This window comes from Pinus tabuliformis, chromosome 1_2 (genome assembly GCF_031772625.1).
Source record: "Pinus tabuliformis cultivar Carrire ecotype Pingquan chromosome 1_2, CPIR1, whole genome shotgun sequence".
Classification (NCBI taxonomy): domain Eukaryota; kingdom Viridiplantae; phylum Streptophyta; class Pinopsida; order Pinales; family Pinaceae; genus Pinus; species Pinus tabuliformis.
Window position 1 is genome coordinate 239,089,484 of NC_142298.1, and position 21,112 is coordinate 239,110,595.

At 37.6% G+C, this 21,112-nt stretch overlaps 1 protein-coding gene, 1 long non-coding RNA gene and 1 pseudogene across 12 annotated transcripts in view; 2 read left to right on the forward strand and 1 right to left on the reverse strand.

Moving 5' to 3' along the window:
- Positions 1-2,824: 2,824 nt before the first annotated feature.
- LOC149205267 (uncharacterized) lies at positions 2,825-4,513 on the reverse strand. 2 transcript variants are annotated; one of them, XR_016251864.1, is made up of 3 exons: positions 4,164-4,513; positions 3,266-3,293; positions 2,825-3,080 (listed from the first exon to the last, which is right to left on the reverse strand). It is a non-coding gene; the product is annotated as an uncharacterized LOC149205267 (long non-coding RNA). The 2 variants fall into 2 exon arrangements; XR_016251863.1 differs by having other exon boundaries at positions 2,825-3,083.
- A 524-nt stretch (positions 4,514-5,037) lies between these two features.
- LOC149205268 (heat shock factor protein HSF24 pseudogene) lies at positions 5,038-9,143 on the forward strand (annotated as a pseudogene). The gene is made up of 2 exons (XR_016253026.1): positions 5,038-5,247; positions 8,002-9,143. The product of XR_016253026.1 is annotated as a heat shock factor protein HSF24 pseudogene (transcript).
- Positions 9,144-14,562: 5,419 nt separating this feature from the next.
- LOC149205269 (uncharacterized) overlaps positions 14,563-21,112 on the forward strand; it is a 525,377-nt gene continuing 518,827 nt past the window's right edge. For 5 of the 9 annotated variants that reach the window (XM_089393433.1, XM_089393434.1, XM_089393438.1 and 2 more), the window contains exon 1: positions 14,570-14,880. In XM_089393433.1, coding sequence (XP_089249559.1) covers positions 14,687-14,880 — 194 coding nt within the window. In that variant the 5' untranslated portion in view covers positions 14,570-14,686. Of the gene's footprint in view, positions 14,881-21,112 lie in introns of all 9 variants that reach the window. The other 4 variants (XR_016251865.1, XM_089393437.1, XM_089393439.1 and 1 more) reach the window with 2 other exon arrangements.

Here is a 21,112-nt window from a genome sequence, read left to right on the forward strand (position 1 = left end):
TCTACATACAAATCACTTGCAAAACATATATATAAAATTTGAATTATCCGAGATGTATCAACAATGCACAAGAGAAGTCCTTTTAGATCCATATTTAATTGATGCTACATGATATTCAATATCCAAGACATTCAAATGAGGTATCATAAGTTGGGTCTTAGATATGAATACATGATACTTGCAGCTAAGTTATTTGGCATCCATGATGTTTAGATTGTTTACAATAAAAAGCTTCTTGGATTTGGATGTATGCCTATTGAAATTGAGTTATTTGATATCCCTCTGAAGAGAATAAGAATGATAAAGGTTAAATTGGTTCCTAATTTGGATATAAAATCTTGAAGTGAAAAGAGAAGCCACTAATCCACATCAACAACCATTTTAGCATAATTGTCTAATAAAATGAAACCTCAAAAATTCATCTTATCAACAAACGACATATTAAAAGAGGAAACGATAAAAAAAACAAGGAAGGAGTTTCAAATAATATCTAGTATCCAGGTATCCTCTAGGTTCGAATGATGTTACACTAACTTTCTTCTGGAGATACATGGCATTGACATTCGATATTTGGATGACTTGATGGTAATTGTTAATGTTTGTCCTAGATTTGGATACATGGTGTTAACATTCAATATGCAAATAATTATAATGATAATTGTTAAAGTTTATTTTAGATCCATATTACTTTTATCCGAATGTATTTGGCATACATAACATTTAATTCAACAAGTTTCCAAGCAAGTTTGGGTACAAGTTGAAAATATTTTTCCTTATGAATTTGAGCATTTTGCATGAATTAATCCAGAAATTAAATTACGTTAAATTAATAAAATAAAGCCATTAAAATTAATTATGAAAACTTATACAAACCTTTAAAAAACTATCATACAAGATTAAAGACTAGCAATTGTCCCAAAAGGTACAAAGAGAGGCCGATAGGATTATTTAATTGGGATTTTTGAATTTTTCTAAAAGAGTTAATTGGTTTGTGGAAAACCTTGTTTTCTTGGACTGGATCATTGTGCAATTACTTTTCTTTAGATGTTTTGTTTATATCTATATTACAAGGAACACATTGAATGTCTTATTTCATTTCTGCTATCCTTACTAATATCCTGTCCGTGCTTTTTCTTGATCAATTTGATGAAATATTCCATTATCCTTTGGTCAAAGTCCTCACCTGCATATTAGTGTACATCCTGGTAAGTTCAAAGCTCGAAAGCCAACCAAAAAAGTCAATCATAGCCACCATGCACGTATTCAAATTCATAATGTAAAACTGTTCACGTATTCAAATTCATAATGTAAAACTGCCAGACAGAGTTCAGACAGAGTACCTCCAAGATGGGTATCACCGTTTGTAGCCAAAACCTCAAAAGCTCTGTTGTCAATAGTTAGAACACTGACATCAAACGTGCCACCGCCAAGATAAAAAACAACAATATTTTCCTCTCCACCCTTCTTGTCCAAGCCATAAGCTATTGCTAAGGAAAAATATTTACAAAGCTAATAGTAAAACTGTACTTGCAGAGTGATAGTTCTACTTGATACAGAATGAAAGTTCTACATCATAAAAATTATGAAAGGCAAACCAAACTGCAAAAGGCCTGAGACCCAGTACTCTGAAAACCAACCAGATCGATACAACCTGAGACCAAGTACTCTCAATACCAACCAGATCGATACAACCTTTTGTATGAGCTGAATATCCATGTATAAGCAATGAAACAATAAAGCAAGAACTGTCCGACAAGGCTGCAATTTTTCTTATAAAAATATCTCCCACTGCAACGAGTTCATAACAGAAATTTAATGGCACTCGCCTGCACACACAATTTACATATTAATACTCCATTGCATGCATGCCTGCTTCTAAATGGTGTCCAGTCCACACTCTTTGCTTAAATGCCAATATCTATTAAGAAAAAACTACTGCACTATTACCATTATGTTGTGTTAACAACATATGACCAGGCAATTGGGTATTTAGATATAGCTGTTGGTTCCGGTGAAAAATACATCCCCACCGATAACGCACAGGAAAATGCAAAAGACAGCTAAAATAAATATTTGAATGAAGGTTAGCAAGAAGATGAGAATGAGATACCATTCTTTTAAAACAGTTTTATTATCAAGGCCCACATCTCCATAGTTGTCAATTACACTGTTTGATGATTGATCCATCCAAACAACAACATCCAGACCCCAGAAGATGAGCATGGCTTTGAATACAAGATGGATTTTAATAACAGTGATAATGATATACTTTGTTTGCTTGAGTACCAAGAAGCTCCTAGAAGAAATCTGCTACACTATATCATTTATTGGATTTTAATTGATACAGGCATTTAGGTCTTCAGAACTAGCTGCTGCTAGCATTTTTGCTTCTACCAACAATGTTCCAACACACAGGAAGATGCAACTGAAATAAGTAGTTGTTGCCACATAGTGCTCACACCTCAGACACTCCTGAGGCAGGACAATTGCAGAGCTATTATGCTGCCAAAGTTTGTTAATTAAATTCTTAATTCCGAAAACTAAGGAGTATAGCATGAAATCAGGATGCTGCAGAAAATGGACAATTGTTTGCTCTTGTAAAGCTTTTACTTGATAGTGAACTAAAAAATGTGGAACCAATTTGTCCCAGTGAAACCTGCATACCAACTATATTTAACCTCTCTTTCCTACAAAGTGAAAGAATTACCTGAACTACACTGGTGTACCCATTTTCAAAGTCTCTCCTAGCGTTCCCCCCATTACATCAAAAAAAATGTTGGGACAAATGGGATCGAACTCCGGAGATTTTTTCCTGTACATCCTCTAGCTCTCTGTCTACACTAGCTATTCCAACTAAAACATCTTGATGTTTCTCCTCGATTCACCCAATAGAGATCGATATCATCTAAAGCTGTTTTCCGACCATCATAGATACAATCAAAGAAAACAAAGCAAAGAAAACAGGAACACAGAAGAATATGGATGTTGCATCACCATTATTGCCCGATGTTGGTGGAATACTAGTACCACCCAAGCCACCAGATGCAGGTATGCTTGTATTAAGAAGTGATGAACTGCTACTGCTGCAAGTAATTTGGAAAAATCAGAATGCTACAAAACTATAAGCTGAGATATAACATAAAATATATCAAAAATCCAGTAAATCTTGATTCTCAATTCTGTATGAAAACTTGAAAAAGTACTTATTGTAGAACAGAAAAATGAACAAAAGATAGGAGGAGGAATGCGGTTCCTTAGTATATACCTTTGTGGAAATGTGCATGTCCCAGTACCTGTCATCACAAAATCCATAAAGGAAGATTTGCATGAGTGCAATGCATTCTCCAGTCTCACACAATTTCAAGCCTCAATTTGTATATCATGTTAACCCATGAAGGGAAGATTTTCGAAAATGTATAATGTCAAGCATATTAATCACAGTCAAATATCTTGAATCTAGCAGAACCAAAACGGTGCACAAAAAACAAAAACGTCTTTTATATTCATATAAACTGGAACAGTAAAATTTGCAGAAGACAGAGTGGGTATAAAGGAAACTTAGTATGCATACCCTTAGCTTCTCATAACAAAATCAATAAAGAAAAAAATAATATGCAATATATCCAGGCATAAATGAAAGTTATGTTGTATGCAGAAGAGCAGATTGCCTACAAATATAACTCTCTGTTAATACATCACACAGTTCCATCATTAAACCAAAAGGAAATATCCTGAACAATACAAGTTATCCATAACGAGTGTTTACATTTGAAGGTTGCATGCAGTTTTAAGACAGACAACAGGCAGGAAATGGGTCTATAATCATGTCACTTACTTATCATGGTGGAACCTACAATGGGAAAATGTATATCAGCGGAGGATGTCTTTGCATTCAGATGAGCTCAACCAGGCATGGAAGTGGGTAGATGAATCATAAGCATGCAACTCAACTATCATCTAACACAATGTAAAGATGAGACTCAGCGGAAGGTATCCAAGAAGTTGACGCAGTGAAACAAAACAAGCAGACAACAAACTATGTAAAAGTGGATAAAACGTTTATCGTCACCACAGGACCATAGGAATCCATATAAACTGAGAAATTCAATGAAAAGAAAAACAGGGGGCAAAAAACAAACTTCGCATAAGGGCATATAGCTTACTTGGATCTTGAGTAGTCACAATTGCATTGCCAGCAAAGTCACAAGTACCAGGGGCCATGCCATTCTTCTTGTAGTAGCTGTCAAAAGCATAGCAAGCATGAAAAAAAATAGTATCTGGGTTATAGCACGTGCCAATTTGTTGAATTGTTGTACAGTCTGCACCTCCAAGCCCGCAAGCATAGTCCAGAGCAACCTGCAAGCTTGAATCAGGGGTACCAGGCTTTGCTACACACCAACTTTGGCTTGAGCTGGTTGTCGGTGTTGTTGTGGTAGGTGTTGAGGGAGGGGTGTAAGGGGTAACTGTTGGGGTGGTAGGGGTTGTGATTGGGGTAGTAGGGGTTGTTGGTGTGATTGTTATTGGAGGAGGAGTTATTCCTAACGCACAGGAAAATGCAAAAGACAGCTAAAATAAATATTTGAATGAAGGTTAGCAAGAAGATGAGAATGAGATACCATTCTTTTAAAACAGTTTTATTATCAAGGCCCACATCTCCATAGTTGTCAATTACACTGTTTGATGATTGATCCATCCAAACAACAACATCCAGACCCAAGAAGATGAGCATGGCTTTGAATACAAGATGGATTTTAATAACAATGATAATGATATACTTTGTTTGCTTGAATACCAAGAAGCTCCTAGAAGAAATCTGCTACACTATATCATTTATTGGATTTTAATTGATACAGGCATTTAGGTCTTCAGAGCTGGTTGCTGCTAGCATTTTTGCTTCTACCAACAATGTTCCAACGCACAGGAAGATGCAACTGAAATAAGTAGTTGTTGCCACATAGTGCTCACACTTCAGACACTCCTGAGGCAGGACAACTGCAGAGCTATTCTGCTGCCAAAGTTTGTTAATTAAATTCTTAATTCCGAAAACTGGTGGATGATTCGAACACGGATGATATAATTAAGACATATCAGCTGGTGGATGATTCGAACACGGATGATATAATTTCATGGAATGAAGCGGGTACAACGTTTATTGTTTGGCAGCCTGCAGAATTCGCCAGAGATTTATTGCCGAATTACTTCAAGCACAACAATTTCTCAAGTTTTGTTCGCCAACTAAATACATATGTAAGTATTTTGCATTTAAATAGTTTATTCATGTTAAGAGTATCAAGCACAACAATTTCTCAAGTTTTGTTCACCAACTAAATACATATGTAAGTATTTTGCATTTAAATAGTTTATTCATGTTAAGAGTATCATTTTGACAGAGCAAGCTAAATATGAAATGTATTTCGATTTGTGCAATTTGTTACACCTTTCTTTTTCGAAGTTTTAAGCATCCGCGAAGGATTCTGAGGTATTTGCCAAAGGGTTTCTTTCGATAAATTTTTGTTGATTTCAGCAACTATTTTGTCTGCCATCGCTTTTTCTTTTTCTTTTTCTGTCCGTCTTCTTAAAACCCTATCCTACTCGCTTATCTATCTTTAGGATTTATGAAGACACATAAGTTTATTTCGCTTAAGAACTCTGTAATGGTTTTTGGTTTGTTGAGTTTCGATAATGTTTTTACAGAGCTCTTAATAGCTACTCTTTATATATTCTTATTTTTGCAGAATACATATAATATGCTTGGCTAGTCCCTGCCTGTAAAGAGTTATATATGTGTGCGCCTGCCACAAGACAACTCTTAACATAGAGTAGCTACTAAGATATTATAACCAGAGCTCTTTCCTATATAAGAGAGTTGCCTTGTCTATAGAATATACTTGTGGCTAATCGCCTTAACGAGTTGTGTATAGATGAGACATAAGACAACCCTTAACAGGGATTAGCCATTCAGATATTATAACAAGAGTTGTCTTTTCTATGGCTCATACCTGTTTAGAGTATATATTAATATAAAAGATAGTAGACAATTTTTAACAGGGATATTTGTTTTTTCCCTCATGTCTAAATAGTTCCGTTATGTAATGCTACATATTAACTTTATTATTTTGGTTTTTGGATTGATTTCATTATCATTATTTTCCAAGGATGTATATCTACATTCGCAATAAGACATTACGAAATTGTCGCCTGTAGTGTATTGCTTTTTATCCATTGGTGGCAACGAAACGCCGAACCTTAATTTGATTAATCAAAATAAGGGCTGCTTCCGACCTTCTTATCAGTTAAGTCACAAGATCGTAAAAGAAACAGTCAAACGCTATAGATTTTAGTTAAAGTTTTGTGTTTTTAACTTCACAAAGTGCTGCAGAAGAATGTTGTGGGAAAGTAACGTGGATCAGTCCTAAATTTATTTGAACCTACCCTCCTCTGTAAATGGCTTATACAATCTCAACTCTGAATTGAACCCTTAATACATGCCAAACATACATAATGCTGGTTAAGAGTCTCAGTCCATTCTAACGTGCAATCCCCGACTTGGAGCCTTAAAACACATATTGTAATCAGACAGGCATTCTTTGCTTGAAATAAGATGCATAATATTGGTCAAGAGTCTCAATCTACTGTAACATACAACCCCAGACCAAACAACAAACCTATGATCCATCAGAGATGTTTCGTGCCCAAGGTTCTAACTTATGCCTCCAATGATTTTGTAGATGTTTAAATTTCCATTTTAACTCTCAGCTATTTCTTTGAACTATGGATACTCTGAATTTGTTATTGTTGAGACTTTTGCATATTTCAAGTTACTACTTTTCTGTATATTTATGTACTACACTGTTGATAATTTTAATTTCTGGGTAATACGTATCATTAGAAGTATGAAAGAGTATCACAGGATGCTTCCTTACACTCAGGTGCCAATACCTGTCAAAAGGTGGGATGCATTGCTGCACCGTATGACAAATGCCATATCTGGCCCTATTTAATGTCTCTGTGACAACGCCACTATTTCATGGGGTGAAACATTCCATACACTTGGGAGGGAATTGAACCCTGCTGAAGGGAATATCACTACCCACTCTGAATCTGTTAGTCAAGCTCCTCGTGGTCTATCATTTAGAAGTATGATTTTGTAGGTTACATATTTCTGCACCTTTCTTCAAGCCTACAAATTTTATTTGAAATCCCAAACTTTTTGAAACCTACTGAACTTTTGGAAACTGATTACTATGATCTAAATGTTATTTTGCAAAAGATTATATAATTTTTAATATAATAGGTATATAAATTAACGAATACCACAATAAACAACATTTTTTGCTTGACATCCCCTACATAACAAGTTTTTGTAGTTTTTGGTTCAGAATTCAATTAATACTTGAAAATATTGCAATTCTTGTTAACTAGTGTGGAAAAAATTCCAAGAAGCAGATAATGTCCTCCATTTTTCTGACCTAATTTTTCCAAATTTTCTGATCTAGTTCCACTTTCTATCAATATTTTACAGAGCCATTCCAATTTTGTCCCAACCATGCTGAATCAAGATATTTTGAAACATTGTTGTTAGCTTTGATGTAATATAATCAAGATGTTGTTCTTTGCGATATTGATATGTTAGCACAACTGTTCTCGTTTTAGTTAATTTGTGGCCATGTTAAAGCTACAGCTTGTTTTTGTTTTTTTTTGAACATTACACATTCATATAAAATCTGTTGTCTATTCATGTAGCTGTTGTTAATAGACTAACCTTGTTCTATTTTTTAAACATTACACACATTCATATAAATTCTGTTGTCTGTTCCTGTAGCTGTTGTTAATAGATGAACCTGTAGTTTTAATGAAATTTTTGTTATGAATGTGTTTTAAAAGCAGGTTTCAAATGGCATGCTTTTGTGGTGTATATCACATATATTTATTTGTTGAATATCAGCAATTACAAAAGTATTATTGTGGAAACTTACAGTAACACTATGTTCCGTCATACAGGGCTTTCGGAAGATTGTACCAGACAGATGGGAGTTCTCAAATGAGTTTTTTCACAAGGGGGAAAAGCAGCTACTTTCTGAAATACACAGAAGAAAAGGTCTAATACAACCTCCTCCACCACCTGAGAACAGATCTATTTCACCATCTAACTCTGGTGATGAGCAAACGTGGTCTTCCACCTCCTCTCCTAATTCTTCCACGGGGGTGGATGCTCTTAGCCATAAGAATGCAATTGAAGAAAATGAGAAACTGAAAAAGGAAAATCTGTTATTGGTATCTGAGCTGACACAAATGAAGAAGCTCCACAGCCAACTTTTGCTCTTCTTATCCAGGCATGTAAATATCACATCAGCAGATCATGTTGCAAATTTTCTGTCCCAAAATGTTGGTCCTTCTGAAGGGTTGTCAATGTTGGCACGGTTAAAAGATTATTTGGAACAATATGGAGGAGAGGAGATTTCAAGAGATTTTCCTGGTAGCTCCTTGAGCTCGGGAGTTTCTGTGGCAAATGACGACCCTTTTGTTTCAAGCTCGGCAAAAGAAAGCATGGCCTCAAAGAGGCCACCTTTTGTAGATGGTGCATGTAGAGAAGTAGGTAGGAAAAGTTACATTTCTGTAAAGATAGAAGATGATGACGAGAAAGGAAACCCCAAGCTGTTTGGCGTACCTCTGCTTCCTAGCAAAAGACCCCTTCCAGGATCTAACGATAATGGGCAACCTGAACCGATGATTCGCAAAATTGGAAGGTGTGCCAACTGATTTCACTCCCACAAGGGAGGTTTTTTCTTTGTTTTGAACTACGCTCTCTGTTTTTCCTGTAGCCAAAATGGTTGCAGCTGAAGAAAATTACATCTCCGGTAAAATGCCTGCTGTAAGGACTTAAACCTTTCGTTTTATATTTATATGGTGATCTTTACTATATGTTAAACGGTCAATCTATGTTGATCTTATATATATATATATATATATATATATATATATATATGTTTCTGGCCAATTTTTGTCAAGAATTCCAGGACATGAATGCTTCTTATGAGAGCATTGCGCTTCTTGTAACAGCTGTAAATTTTTTGAATTCTGAATCACCTCATGAAACAAATTGTGGTGAAATTAAACTATAGATGTGAAACATCATTTCATTTTATGTGGTATACATGGCACAAATTGTGGTGAAATTAAACTATAGATGTGAAACATCATTTCATTTTATGTGGTATACATGGCAAAGTCTGACATGGGATTTGGAGATATAAAATTGAGGTTCGTCTTACCAGAGCTTGAATCACAAAAGCAGAATTCTAGATTGAGAGACGATGACCTCACCTGGAAGAAATGATGTTGTGTTGACGTTTTCTAAACAACAGCTCCGGCTAACGATTTCCAGCTCCGAGACCTGTTCGTGAAATGATGTTGTGTTGACGTTTTCTAAACAACAGCTCCGGCTAACGATTTCCAGCTCCGAGACCTGTTCGTGAGATTGTTAAACCAGGCTCCTCTGTCAGTTTGAACAGTGGTATACTCTGTGACATTGATCGCTGCCGGTAGTTTGAGTTTTATGCAAGAAGGAAACCGCAGAACAGTTACTAAACAGTTACTACTGGAGCTTAAGAATGCATAAGCTGCGAAAGATAACTGCACGAAGTTAACACGACGCCGCCACTCCCTCGCAGAACATGAATATCCATGAATACACGACGCCACTCCCTCGCAGAACTGTCCCGCTCTATTCTGACGCCACGTGTCAGCACGAGACTGCAAAACTCCCGGTTGTGCCATTCGAAATCTGATGCCACGTGTCAGCATGAGGAACAAATGGACGACGAAAGTCCCTTTCAAAGGAAGGCCTATCGGCCTAAAAATCTTAAGAAACATATTCAAAAGGTCACACTTAGAGGGGGGGTGAATCAGTGTGAGATCAGTTTTACCATTTCATAATTTTTCATTATCAAACAATCACACAATGATGAATCATAACCATAAACATCATATCATCAACTAGAGCAATACATCATAAAGCTAACATCATATCAATAACATATCAAGAAGCATCACATCATAAGAGGCACAAGCTTTTACGTGGAAAAAAATACAAGAGAAAAACACAAATATTCTTCTCTTTATCTTCAATTCATTACATAGATTTGTAGGCTACAACTTGCTAGACGAAACCACACCCAAGATATGCAAGTTTCCACTTATGGTACGCTACAACTTGATTGTGGCACTAACCTCAAAAGAATGCAAGCAATTGCTTACTGTAGGAGATAACCTAATTGAGGCACCAACCTTGATGATGAGCATACTCCAACCTTCTTTAGGCTCCAACTTGATTGAGGCTCCAACCTCAGTGATGAGTGGGCTCCAACCTTAGTGAAGGCACCCACCTCCTTCTGCAACTCCTTCTGAACCTCTATCTCACATCATTTTCAAACCATATCCACCATCATCATAAATAATTATTTGTTTATAAAGAAAAATAATAACAACTTGTAATAACTACTACCACCATCAAAACCTATACATGTTCTCACTGTTATCTCAACCTGCCCACACCATCACTGTTATCACTACCACTGCAACTTGCAAACACTGCCACTACAACAATTACTGTCGCAGCCTGCAAATACTATTACCACTACAAATATAGTCATATCAATCTCTATCATTGACGATCATGCTTCTATCCATACTCTACTCCAACTCATCCATCAATCTAGTTACTCAATCTCCTTCTTGGAACCAGTTCTAGCTTTATTTCCAAAACCACTGCAATTTGCTCACAAACTCTCAAAAGATATGAAAGGAGCTTTTGAACATAAAATATATGTAAGCCAGGCTTTCCAAACCTTCAAAAGAATCAACAACTAAGCCATGATCACCATGCTTCTACTGGAACTAAAGTTGGACGAATATTGACCTTAGAAACCCATAAAAACCATCCAAAGCTATATGTTAAATTAATTGTTCTACGATTTTCATTTTTTGAGCGCACTTCTACAAAATCAACATACCTTAGCAACAATGCTACAAAATGCCAATCGAATGGTTGCTAATGACATGACAAAATGACATACATATATAAAAATAAAAATTACAAACCAATCCTGTCAAGTGACAAAGGTCAAAATCGAGACCTCGTCAATATTAAATCAACCCACTACCTGTCGCATTGTCTAATGCTGCTTGTAATGGCATCCAATTGAATCACATATAATTTGATTAGCCTGACTTCAATGTAGTATGAAGCAGACTTCAATCTTGTAACCTGTTCACATGTGATTTGTTTCAAAGCTCATGGTAAGTCTATGTAGATCTTCAGCAATCAACGACCATCCACGTCTTTGTTGTTACACCTCGACCATGGGATACTTCACTAAGTTTGGTGAGAGGCTTCGACTCCATGTCTTGGTTGTTTTTTGGTTATGCGAAGAGCTCTCTTTCCATTTCTTACATGGCCAATCCACGTGACTTAAGGAAACCAATCATCATCGTTCAATATATGATCCGTATTTAAACATGAACGCAACAAATTATAGAGATAACCATAAAGACAGATATGCAATGAAAATAATACTTATTTTCATTAATGTAAAACACTGAAATATGCTTACAAACAAAAATGGAAATAAACCATCTAGGGCGATGGTAGCTTATCTTTGAGAAGAGATGTGGCAGCTACATGCCTCTTAACTCTGTTACAATGAGGCTCGAAGGCCGATTTATTGTTGAGAAACAATGGAAAACCCTAAATATCCAAAAACCTAACCCTAGAAGATGAAACACCAAACTGTGGGCCCTGTTTGGGTAAATTGGTACATCAACTTCCTAAGGTCGTAACTTTGGCATATGATCTCGTTTGATGCGCACAATAGCTCGTTAGAAAGATCTATCTGAGGACTACAACTTTGGGAAGAGCAACATCGGTCCATGACTTATGTTTCTCCCGATTTTCCCAAAAAAATGTCATTTTAGGGCCTCAAAATGGCTCAGAAAGTTCGGGACCCGAAAAACTGCTAAAAATAGTAAACTATGCTACAATTAAGGATTCGAACCTGAAAAACAGAAAGAGACAGTTGTGGGGGTCCAAGTTGGACAGGTGGGTGGCCACCAACATCCACCTGGATCAAAATAGTTCAATGTCGCGCCTCGACCATGCTCTCAAGGTAATCAACATGCAGTTTTAGACTAATAAAGTCAAAGAAAAGAGCCATAATGTGAACCATAACCATGAAATTGTGAACCAATGAACCATAACCATTACCAAAATTGCAGAGATAATAAGATCAATGTTCGACATATGAGATTACATATAAAGGCTATGTTCGACCAAATCAAAATGTATTTCGTTGGTTTTTTTGTTGTCCCTTGCCACTGATCAAAGGGCATATTTATACTCATGCTTGTGGCCCAAGGTTCAATACAATTGGCATGTAATGTGACTTTTATGGATTTAAAAATGGTTTTATAAATAACCAACCTAATCCATATGACCATAATTAACATTTCCATGTGACCATGCCTTGTTGAGGTTCATAAACTTGGCCCAATCTAACCACGTGACAACCCCATGTGACATTGTCTTGGGGGTTACTAGCTGTTTGCTTGATGACATCGTCAGGCCACCTGGCAGCCATGAGGGTGCCACATGTCACCCTTTTTTGGCCCTTTCACCAGTCATAATGTGCCAAATAAGCTTGCCACATGGTGGCCTCTGATTGTGCCACGTGTCATGCCACAATGTATTTGCTGCCACATCAAACCCTTTGATTGATTTCCATGTGTTTGGGTAGAAGGATGTCATGTTGCCTATGTCACCATATTCGACCAATGAGACTGTGCCAAGTGTCGCGGAGTAACTGGTCCATTTGTGCGATATGATGCTTGCCACATATCATGATTTTGTTAGGTCAGCAAGAGGCATTAAGTGTCGTGCATCTCTTGTCGACATCCATCATCCACTTTAGTCAAACTAATCCTGAGTTGTCTGATCAATGAAAAGGTACACAATTTTTAACACAATTAATAATCATGTTAGTTTCACTGAGATCTGCCGTTGACCTAGTCAATGAACCATAGATGCATTTGAATGGTGCACTCTATTTAACACATCAATAATTTGGGTTTTGTGTTATAATTTGAGCCTTCAACTATTGTTGATTCTCAAATAGTCATAACTTCTCATCTGAGAGGAGTTTTTCAAAGCAGGATATACTGTTGGAAAGGTATCAATAATGCCTACGTAACCATGTAGTTTATAGGATCATTTGGACATTATAACTGAACCAAAAACTTAAATAAATTCAAACACCTTCAATTTCGCTAGATGAGAACCTATAAGAGATCTAGCTATCATATTGCTTCATAATGAGTCCCGCTACTTCCTTAGGCATCATGAATGATATTGTTGTCATCTCGTACATCCCCTTTTATATCAATGATATCTTGTTGTCACCAATGACAACACTATGTACAAAAAAATTAATAAAACAAAGCCATTAAAATGAATTATAAAAACTTTACCAACCTTAAAAAAGCAATCATACAAGATTAAATAAAATTTTAACAAACATATTCAAAATAAAATTAAATCTTCACAATCGTGTTAAAATAAAACTTGAATGAATAAATTAAGAATACATAGAAAATTTTAAATAAATCCCATTATTTTATAATTTTTTTCATATAATAATAATGAGTTGTTGCACAAACTACAAAACCTCAGCATCGCATTTTAGAACATAATATAAAAAAATACAATCTTAAGCTCCAAATTTATTAGATTTTGATACTTGCCTTGATTAACACTAAAATGACCATAATCACTCTAATTATTCTGCCGTGGCTTTCCAAATTTGATTTTCATTCCAAATTGTTTTGCATCTAAATGAATCTACTACTTCTTTAGTCTAAGTTGATCATTGATATAGAATCCATATTGACTTAGTCAACTCTGCACAACTAATTTGTTAGGCATGTTTATCTTCTAAGATGTGTGCTTCTATGGACATAGATAGATAAGTTGTTGTCGCGGTTGTGTGTTGGATCTCTAGTTGTTCTAGAAGCTGAGGTGCGGCCACGTGGAAAAGTGTTGGCATGTGAGATGACTAATGAGTTGAAGATTTAGTTATCATGGTTACACATGTATAAATAAGCGTGACGAGAAATGCATATTGGTTACACTCAAGTTTCTTGTGACACGCTTAGCCTGGGTTACCTTGAAAATTGAGAAAGGTGAAGTACACAACACATGTCAATTCCTCATTTAACTACATCTATATTTTATGTAGAGTCAGTCATTTGTCATTAAAGAGGTCTCACGTAAAAGATACAAAGATATGTGAGATCTTGGTTCTTTTTTCGTTTTAAAATTCATCTTTAAATGTCTAAATGGATTTTAAAATGTAATTAGGACTTTACTATTTACACTTTAAAATGATTTACTTTACAATCTAATTGGATGCCTCTTGATACATAGCGCCCCGGTAAAGATGGTTGTTACCATAAGTACATAAATTATATGTTTCGGTAAAGATGGTTGTTACCATAAGTACATAAATTAAATGGAAACATATGTGGAGATCAACCCTAGTTAAATGCACACATATGTTCAAACAGTCAGAGACAGACGAACAACAACAGAGAAGAGAAGAAAAGTAGAGAATGAGCGTATATGTTTTGAAGGAAGATGGCAAGTACATTTGGGGATGTTGCACGGGCAGTGCTGACGGCATTCGACAGCAGCATGAATAATGTGTGGCGGGAGGAGGAAAAAGAGTGGCATACCGAGGAGGAACAATGGCGCCAACAAGACCTTCTATGGATGAATTGGCAGAGGCTTCGATGGCACTCCGAACGCCATCTCCGAAATTTGAAATACAGGTGCATATGATTCGTACCATTTGTTTGCCCAAAGCAATCAGCCTTTTCCTTCGAGTCAACCATCATCTTTCTGTATATCACCCCAATCCTGTCCCCGTTACCACGACTCCGAAAGGAAAAAAGAAGACAAGCAGGTCGAAACACCTCGTCAGTTAGGACAAGCATATTTTAGTATTTGAGCGTTTACCGTAACAGTCCTTAATTGAAGTTGCTCCAATCAATTCTCGGCTTGGACGGGATTTTCAGTCTAACGGATGACTTCTCCTTGTCTTCATCTTGGGAAATTCTCCTTTTGAATTTCTATTTTTACTTATTTCTTGGCAAGTTGGCACTACTAGGTGGTGTAATTTTTATTTTTTTTTAAAGGACAATAGAGTATTATATTAGTCTTTTAAACAGTACATTGTGTTGGGAATCATGGTTGCAGTTAGACCAAGATTCACAGGTGTTAGTCAACGATCACATTGCCAGATAAGGATCATGAGAGGTGGTTGCTCCATGTTGCAAAACACACAGGGAGTGCTGGTTTATCCAATGCCCAACAATCTCCCCAGCATGAGCTGGGTGTATAACAAACTCGTCACCTACACTCCAATACCACTTATTGGGAATCACGACTGTCGTTAGACCAAAACCTGCTGGTGTTAGTAAATGTTCACATCGCCAAAGATAAGGATCCATGAGATGTGGTTAATCCATGTTGCAAAACACACAGGGAGCGTTGGTTTATCGAATTTCCAACACATTATAGCAGAATAAATAGTAACAACAACAAAAGTCAAAGGATTTAGAAGTCAAAGGATTTAGAGTTTTTGATTCTGTTGGCAACAAGCTTGGTTTTGGTGGTTTCTCCCCAGTAGTTGAGTGACAATGGTGTTGAAAATAGTAGCGAAAAGGTTCCTTGATTTGTGCCTTAATCAGAGGAACCAAAACCGAGTTTCTTCTTTGGCATGCTCGATCTCCTTAAAAATAGGAATCTATGGCGAGTTATGAAGCAATTAACCAATGTGTTAAGATAGAAGGCCAACTTATTTGAACTCTAGTGTGAGTTTTATTGGGAACAGGACGAAGAGTTTGAGTTGGCCTCCTAAATTTTAGGAAGGACGATTTAACACTAACAATGAATCTTTGTTAACTTGTGAACCACAAGTTCGACTTACCTAATATAGAACTTGCTAATCTTAGCCATACAAATTGCTTTAAAAGGAGGAGCGAAGGCACATTGATGATCATTGTTTTGGTGAGAGCAAGCAATAAGAAGCACGAGTTTGTGCATGGAGCTTGTGAGAGAAGGAGAACGAGCCTAGGAGAGGCTTGTGGGAGTTTGAAGAAGGATGAATTCCTTGGGTTAGGAGGCAGGGATCAAAGTACAAGCACGGGTGTTTTCAGTTAGTGTAAGCAAGGAAAACATGGTTGTTCTCTAATGAAATTTTATTGTATTGTAAAAGATCCATTGCTCATTCTTCTTCAATAATAATTGTCAATAACAAGTAAAGGGTTTTCCCGGTTGGGTTCCCTAGATAATTCTGTGTTGTTGAATTGTGTGATTGTGCTTTTATTTTTGTTCCTATTCCGCTGCGTCTAGTAGAGAAATTCTGTATTTATTTGAGAAGAAATTATATTTCAGATTGCTCATATTAGCAGATCAGAATTTCATGGATTTTCTACATGGTATCAGAGCATGGATCAAAATAAAGATAACACTTTCAAGAGCAACATGTCATAGAGAAGGACGAATCTGTGTTTGGAGGACCAAGGCTAGGCAGAGAGCTGGTTGAGTTTAATGACTATTCTAGGCATGAGGTTGAGGAGTGATCTCTGTGTTTGAGCTGAAATATTTTCTTTGTGATTTGGAGCAAGGCCGAAGTATTGGATAGAGGCATCTAATACATGTTCTGAAGCTATTTGAGGAGGCCGAGATACCAAAAATTACAACGAAGAAAAAGGGAGACTTAAGGGAGGTATGGGAAATTTTTTTTAGGCAAGAAGGGGTAGCGTACAATTGTACAGGAAGTCTTATCCAAGTCAAATAAGACTTCAGATGTATGCTACAAAACAATGGAGTACTTGAGGACAGGATCAAGTCGTTCCTCAAGGGTATGTTTTGTTCCTTCATGTTGATGTTTTGCTAAGTGGATATTGTTTAGGTGGGACACTTTTGGTGGCATCTTAAGTATAGGTGGAGGGCAATTAGTAGGTGTCTAATTGTGGCCAGAGAGCAGGCCTTGTGAAGGACTACAAGAGTGCTAGCAGTGGCAGAAATATTGAAGCCTAAGAGTTTGCAAACTTTGAAGGACTAAAGGAGCAGTGAAGTGGGCAACCTCCAAGCCCTAAGTACAGTCTTTTGTGAAGGATTACATGCTGTTAGTGGGCATGTTTTAGAGAGATCTTAGGGGAGCCAGGATAGCTTACGAAGGGTTGAGAGCATATCATTGTTTAGAGGGAGCATCGAACTTTGTTCCATGGAATGGGAGGATCATGATAGTGCTAGAAGATAATGAGGTGGGAGAGTACATCAAGCAGGCGAGAGTGCCACCTCAAGAGCCCCAACAATTGGCCCAACATAATAAGAATGATATCAAGGAAAGGAGGATCATTCTAGAAGGGGTCAAAGATCATATAATACCTCATATCCATGAAAAGAAGACAATGTTTGAGATGTACGATACAATTTTGAAGTTGTATCAGAGTACCAGTGATACCAGGAAGCTTGTTCTTAAGGAGAAGTTAAGGAGTATCCGGATGAGCAAGGATGAGCCCATCATCCCATATTTGTCAAGGTTCACTTAGGTACAAGATGAACTAGGTGGGGTGGGTGTGGTTGTATTTGATCATGATCTTGTGAGTTTTGCCTTACTTGGGCTTCACAAGCCGTGGAAAAGGTTCTAGGACGCTGTTAGTGGAAGATAGAACTTCCCAAATTGGAAAAGGTTTTGGACTGATTGCATACAGGAAGAGTTCTGAAGAGAAACCAAAGAAGGGAGATTAGTTATGAATCATGATAGAGGACGAGGAGAACTGTGCCCTGGCAGGTAAGAGTAGCAAGGCTAAGGGCAAGAAGGGCCAAGGAGAGGTCAGGTCCAGTGAGAAGGGCAAGAAGAAGGATCTAAGAAAGATCAAGTGCTTCCACTGCCATGAGTTTGGGCACTATGCTTCTAAGTGTCCTAATCGGAAGGAGGAGTATAGTAAGGATCATGTTGCTGCTTCTGCCTAGTTCTAGAAATATTTCTCATTGATTGCTTGCATGGCAAGCTCAAAAGATAACAATATATGGTATATTGATTCAGGAGCTTCCTTCCACATGAATGGGAACAAGAAGAGTTTCAGCCACTTGAAGGAAAAGGACATGCAGTTTCAAATTGAGCTAGGAGATGATGGTCGGTATGCAACTAGAGGAGTTGGCGCTGTCAACTTTCAAAGCGATTTAGGTAATCATCTTCATATCAAAGATGTTCTATATGTTCCAGGATTGAGGCAGAATCTTGTTTCGGTTGCTACCCTTGAGGACAAGGGTTATGATGTCATCTTTAGTAGAGGTAAGGCTTACCTCCAACACTTAGCTTCTGGATGTAAGAAGCAGATGGGTATGAGCGTGAAGAATCTCTACAAGTTGCAGGTAGAGACAGGTGTAGCTTTGAGCAACAAGGTAGGTAGTGCACAAAGTAGAGAAGTGGTGGTTGAGCAAGAGCAGGATAAAGCTCTCAAGATGGAGCCTCAACCAATATCTTAGTTTGGGTCTAAGCTAGTTGGTAGTTGAGCTGACTAGCAAGATGATGGTGATGATGATGATGAGGACCATAGCCTAGGGAGAGTGGAGGTAGCCACTCAGTCAGTGACTTCCAGTATAGGGGGAGTGAAAATTTCATCTACTGAAATCCTATTGCAGCATCTGGAATTAATTCTTTTAATTGTTAATTAATTTAACAATTTATTTGCTACGACAACTATCGAATAAATCACACTGCAACCTTCACAAATAAAATTGCGGAAAATAATAGCGCTAGAAACTGAGAAATATTCTAGCACACACACAAAATTGACACACTTGTTTTTGGACAAATGTTCCTGCAAAAACCCAACTTGGGAAAGCCAATGTAGCAGCTGAGGGTTTTTATCATCAAGCAACAGTGAATTTATCTGAGTACAATCTGGATGCCGAATACTGACAATCCACAGCAAGAGAATTAAATTATCTAAGGGAATTTTCCTTCCTCCACAAACAATCTCGACACAACTCTGCTTCAAAAAACCGTCCTCCTGGACCCTCTGCTTAGTGCTTGCGCAGACCCTTTGACGTCTTGCTCGGAACTGCCTCTGATCAAGTTGTTTTGCTTGTCTCTACTGCGGGAAATGATTCTTAGGCCTTTTGGAAGAATGTCCAGACCTCTGGAAGTTGAATTGATTTTTCCCACAACCAAATCAAATTTCCCTTTGACGCTGTGTGCGCAGTCCTCTACGCAGCCTCATTGGGAATAACTTGACCTCTTGTTGCTACCTCTCCAGATCGGGAAAACTTCCTCCGGATCACTGTCCCTGTTGCTCTTTGTCTCTATTTCCTTCTCTGGCTCGAACTCTTCCAGCTACTGCCTCTGGAAAATCTAACTCTTCAAGGAAGTCGAACTCCACAAGTGTGTGTTCTCCATCTACCCATCGATTTCTTCTTATAATCTTCTGTTGGGACCCCAATGACGAAGATTAAAACTTAATCAAGGGCAAAGATCATATCAGAGTCGATCCGTGTGAGTTTCTTGATGATTCACACCTTATCTCAATTAATTATGATTAATTAGCCACTTTTCATAAGTTTAGACTTAGGAAATAATTAAAAAATCGGCTAATAATCTAATTGAGACACTTCTAGGTGGAATTTCCAAAAACGATTTATGGGTTATGGAGAACTCTTGTGTTTTAGCCTCTCCACAAAGTTTCGAGACTAGAACACCTTCGATGTTACAAAAACTAACAATCCCTCTTAGTGAGGAAGGTGTGTTCTCTAGTGCTGCACATTCTGCCACAACACTCTGTCTTTGTACCACCTTCTGTCACGCTGTTGATGTCTAGTCACTGCGATTACCTGCCACTGCCCACCAACCACTACGTAACTCTGATGCTGTATCCGTGCTGCTGCTGACACTATTGTACTACTACCAACTCTACATCTGTACTGCAACTCCCTCTCATCTATTGCTGCTGCAATTGAGAAGCATCCTAAATACTAAATCAACTGTGTTCAATATGATGCATTTGTCTCCTTAGTCTTGACTGCTACTAGCTACTGCACTGTCCACTGAAGAGTTTGTGTTGCTGTTGACTTTGCACTTTGCCACTTTGTACTCTGTCAACACTGCACTGCGCTCCTCAACTCCTAACTACAACTAGTCAACAACTATCACTTTGGAATCTGACTGCATCACTGACACTGATCCATCTTGCTACTGAATATTGTGCCCTCCCATAGCAAGGTAATGATCCATGAGGAGGACACCTCACTGGACCCTGCCCAAATCTGCGCCAATTTGGGACTATAACTCCATATCGCCCCACCTCACTTCTGGAGGTATAGTTGCAAATGTCGCGAAGCCTTCCTTCAGCTTGGAGGACAACTTGTCAATCTTTGCGGACGCTGTTGCCTAGTCCTTTTTCCCCTGCTTGTCTGATCCGAGTTGACTCAACTCCCGGATTTAACCAAGATCTTTTACTTTCGTGATGTTGTTAGAATTGCATTTGAAATAGCATAAAGGAACAGATATGCATGCTGTAAAGAAGAAGGAACATGACAATCATCAGCAACATAAACACAAGACGTTGATAACAAAGTTCGTCTAGAAGGGACTATGTCTCTGGGCTCGGTGTCAAGATGGTGTAGGCCACTGCATTAAGTGTTGGAAAGAGTGATGATGTACATGCATGTGTTTTCTTTATCATACAAGGAATATGCCCTCACGCAGGAGTGGCTCCAAGAGATGTTCCGCTGCAGGAACTCTCATTCAAAAAAGGACTCCTATTAGTATGACATAATTTCATATATGACAATAATGAGCATCCTGCCAATCATGGCATCAAAGGGATCTCAATTCAGACATACATGACTACAACATGAGTATCCCGTCAACATGACGATAAAGGGATCTCAATAACAACATGACAAGAAGTACATCTCATAGATGATTCCGCGTCACATCAAGTAGGAATCATGAAACAAGTAAGAAAACAAAATCCCACATCAAACATC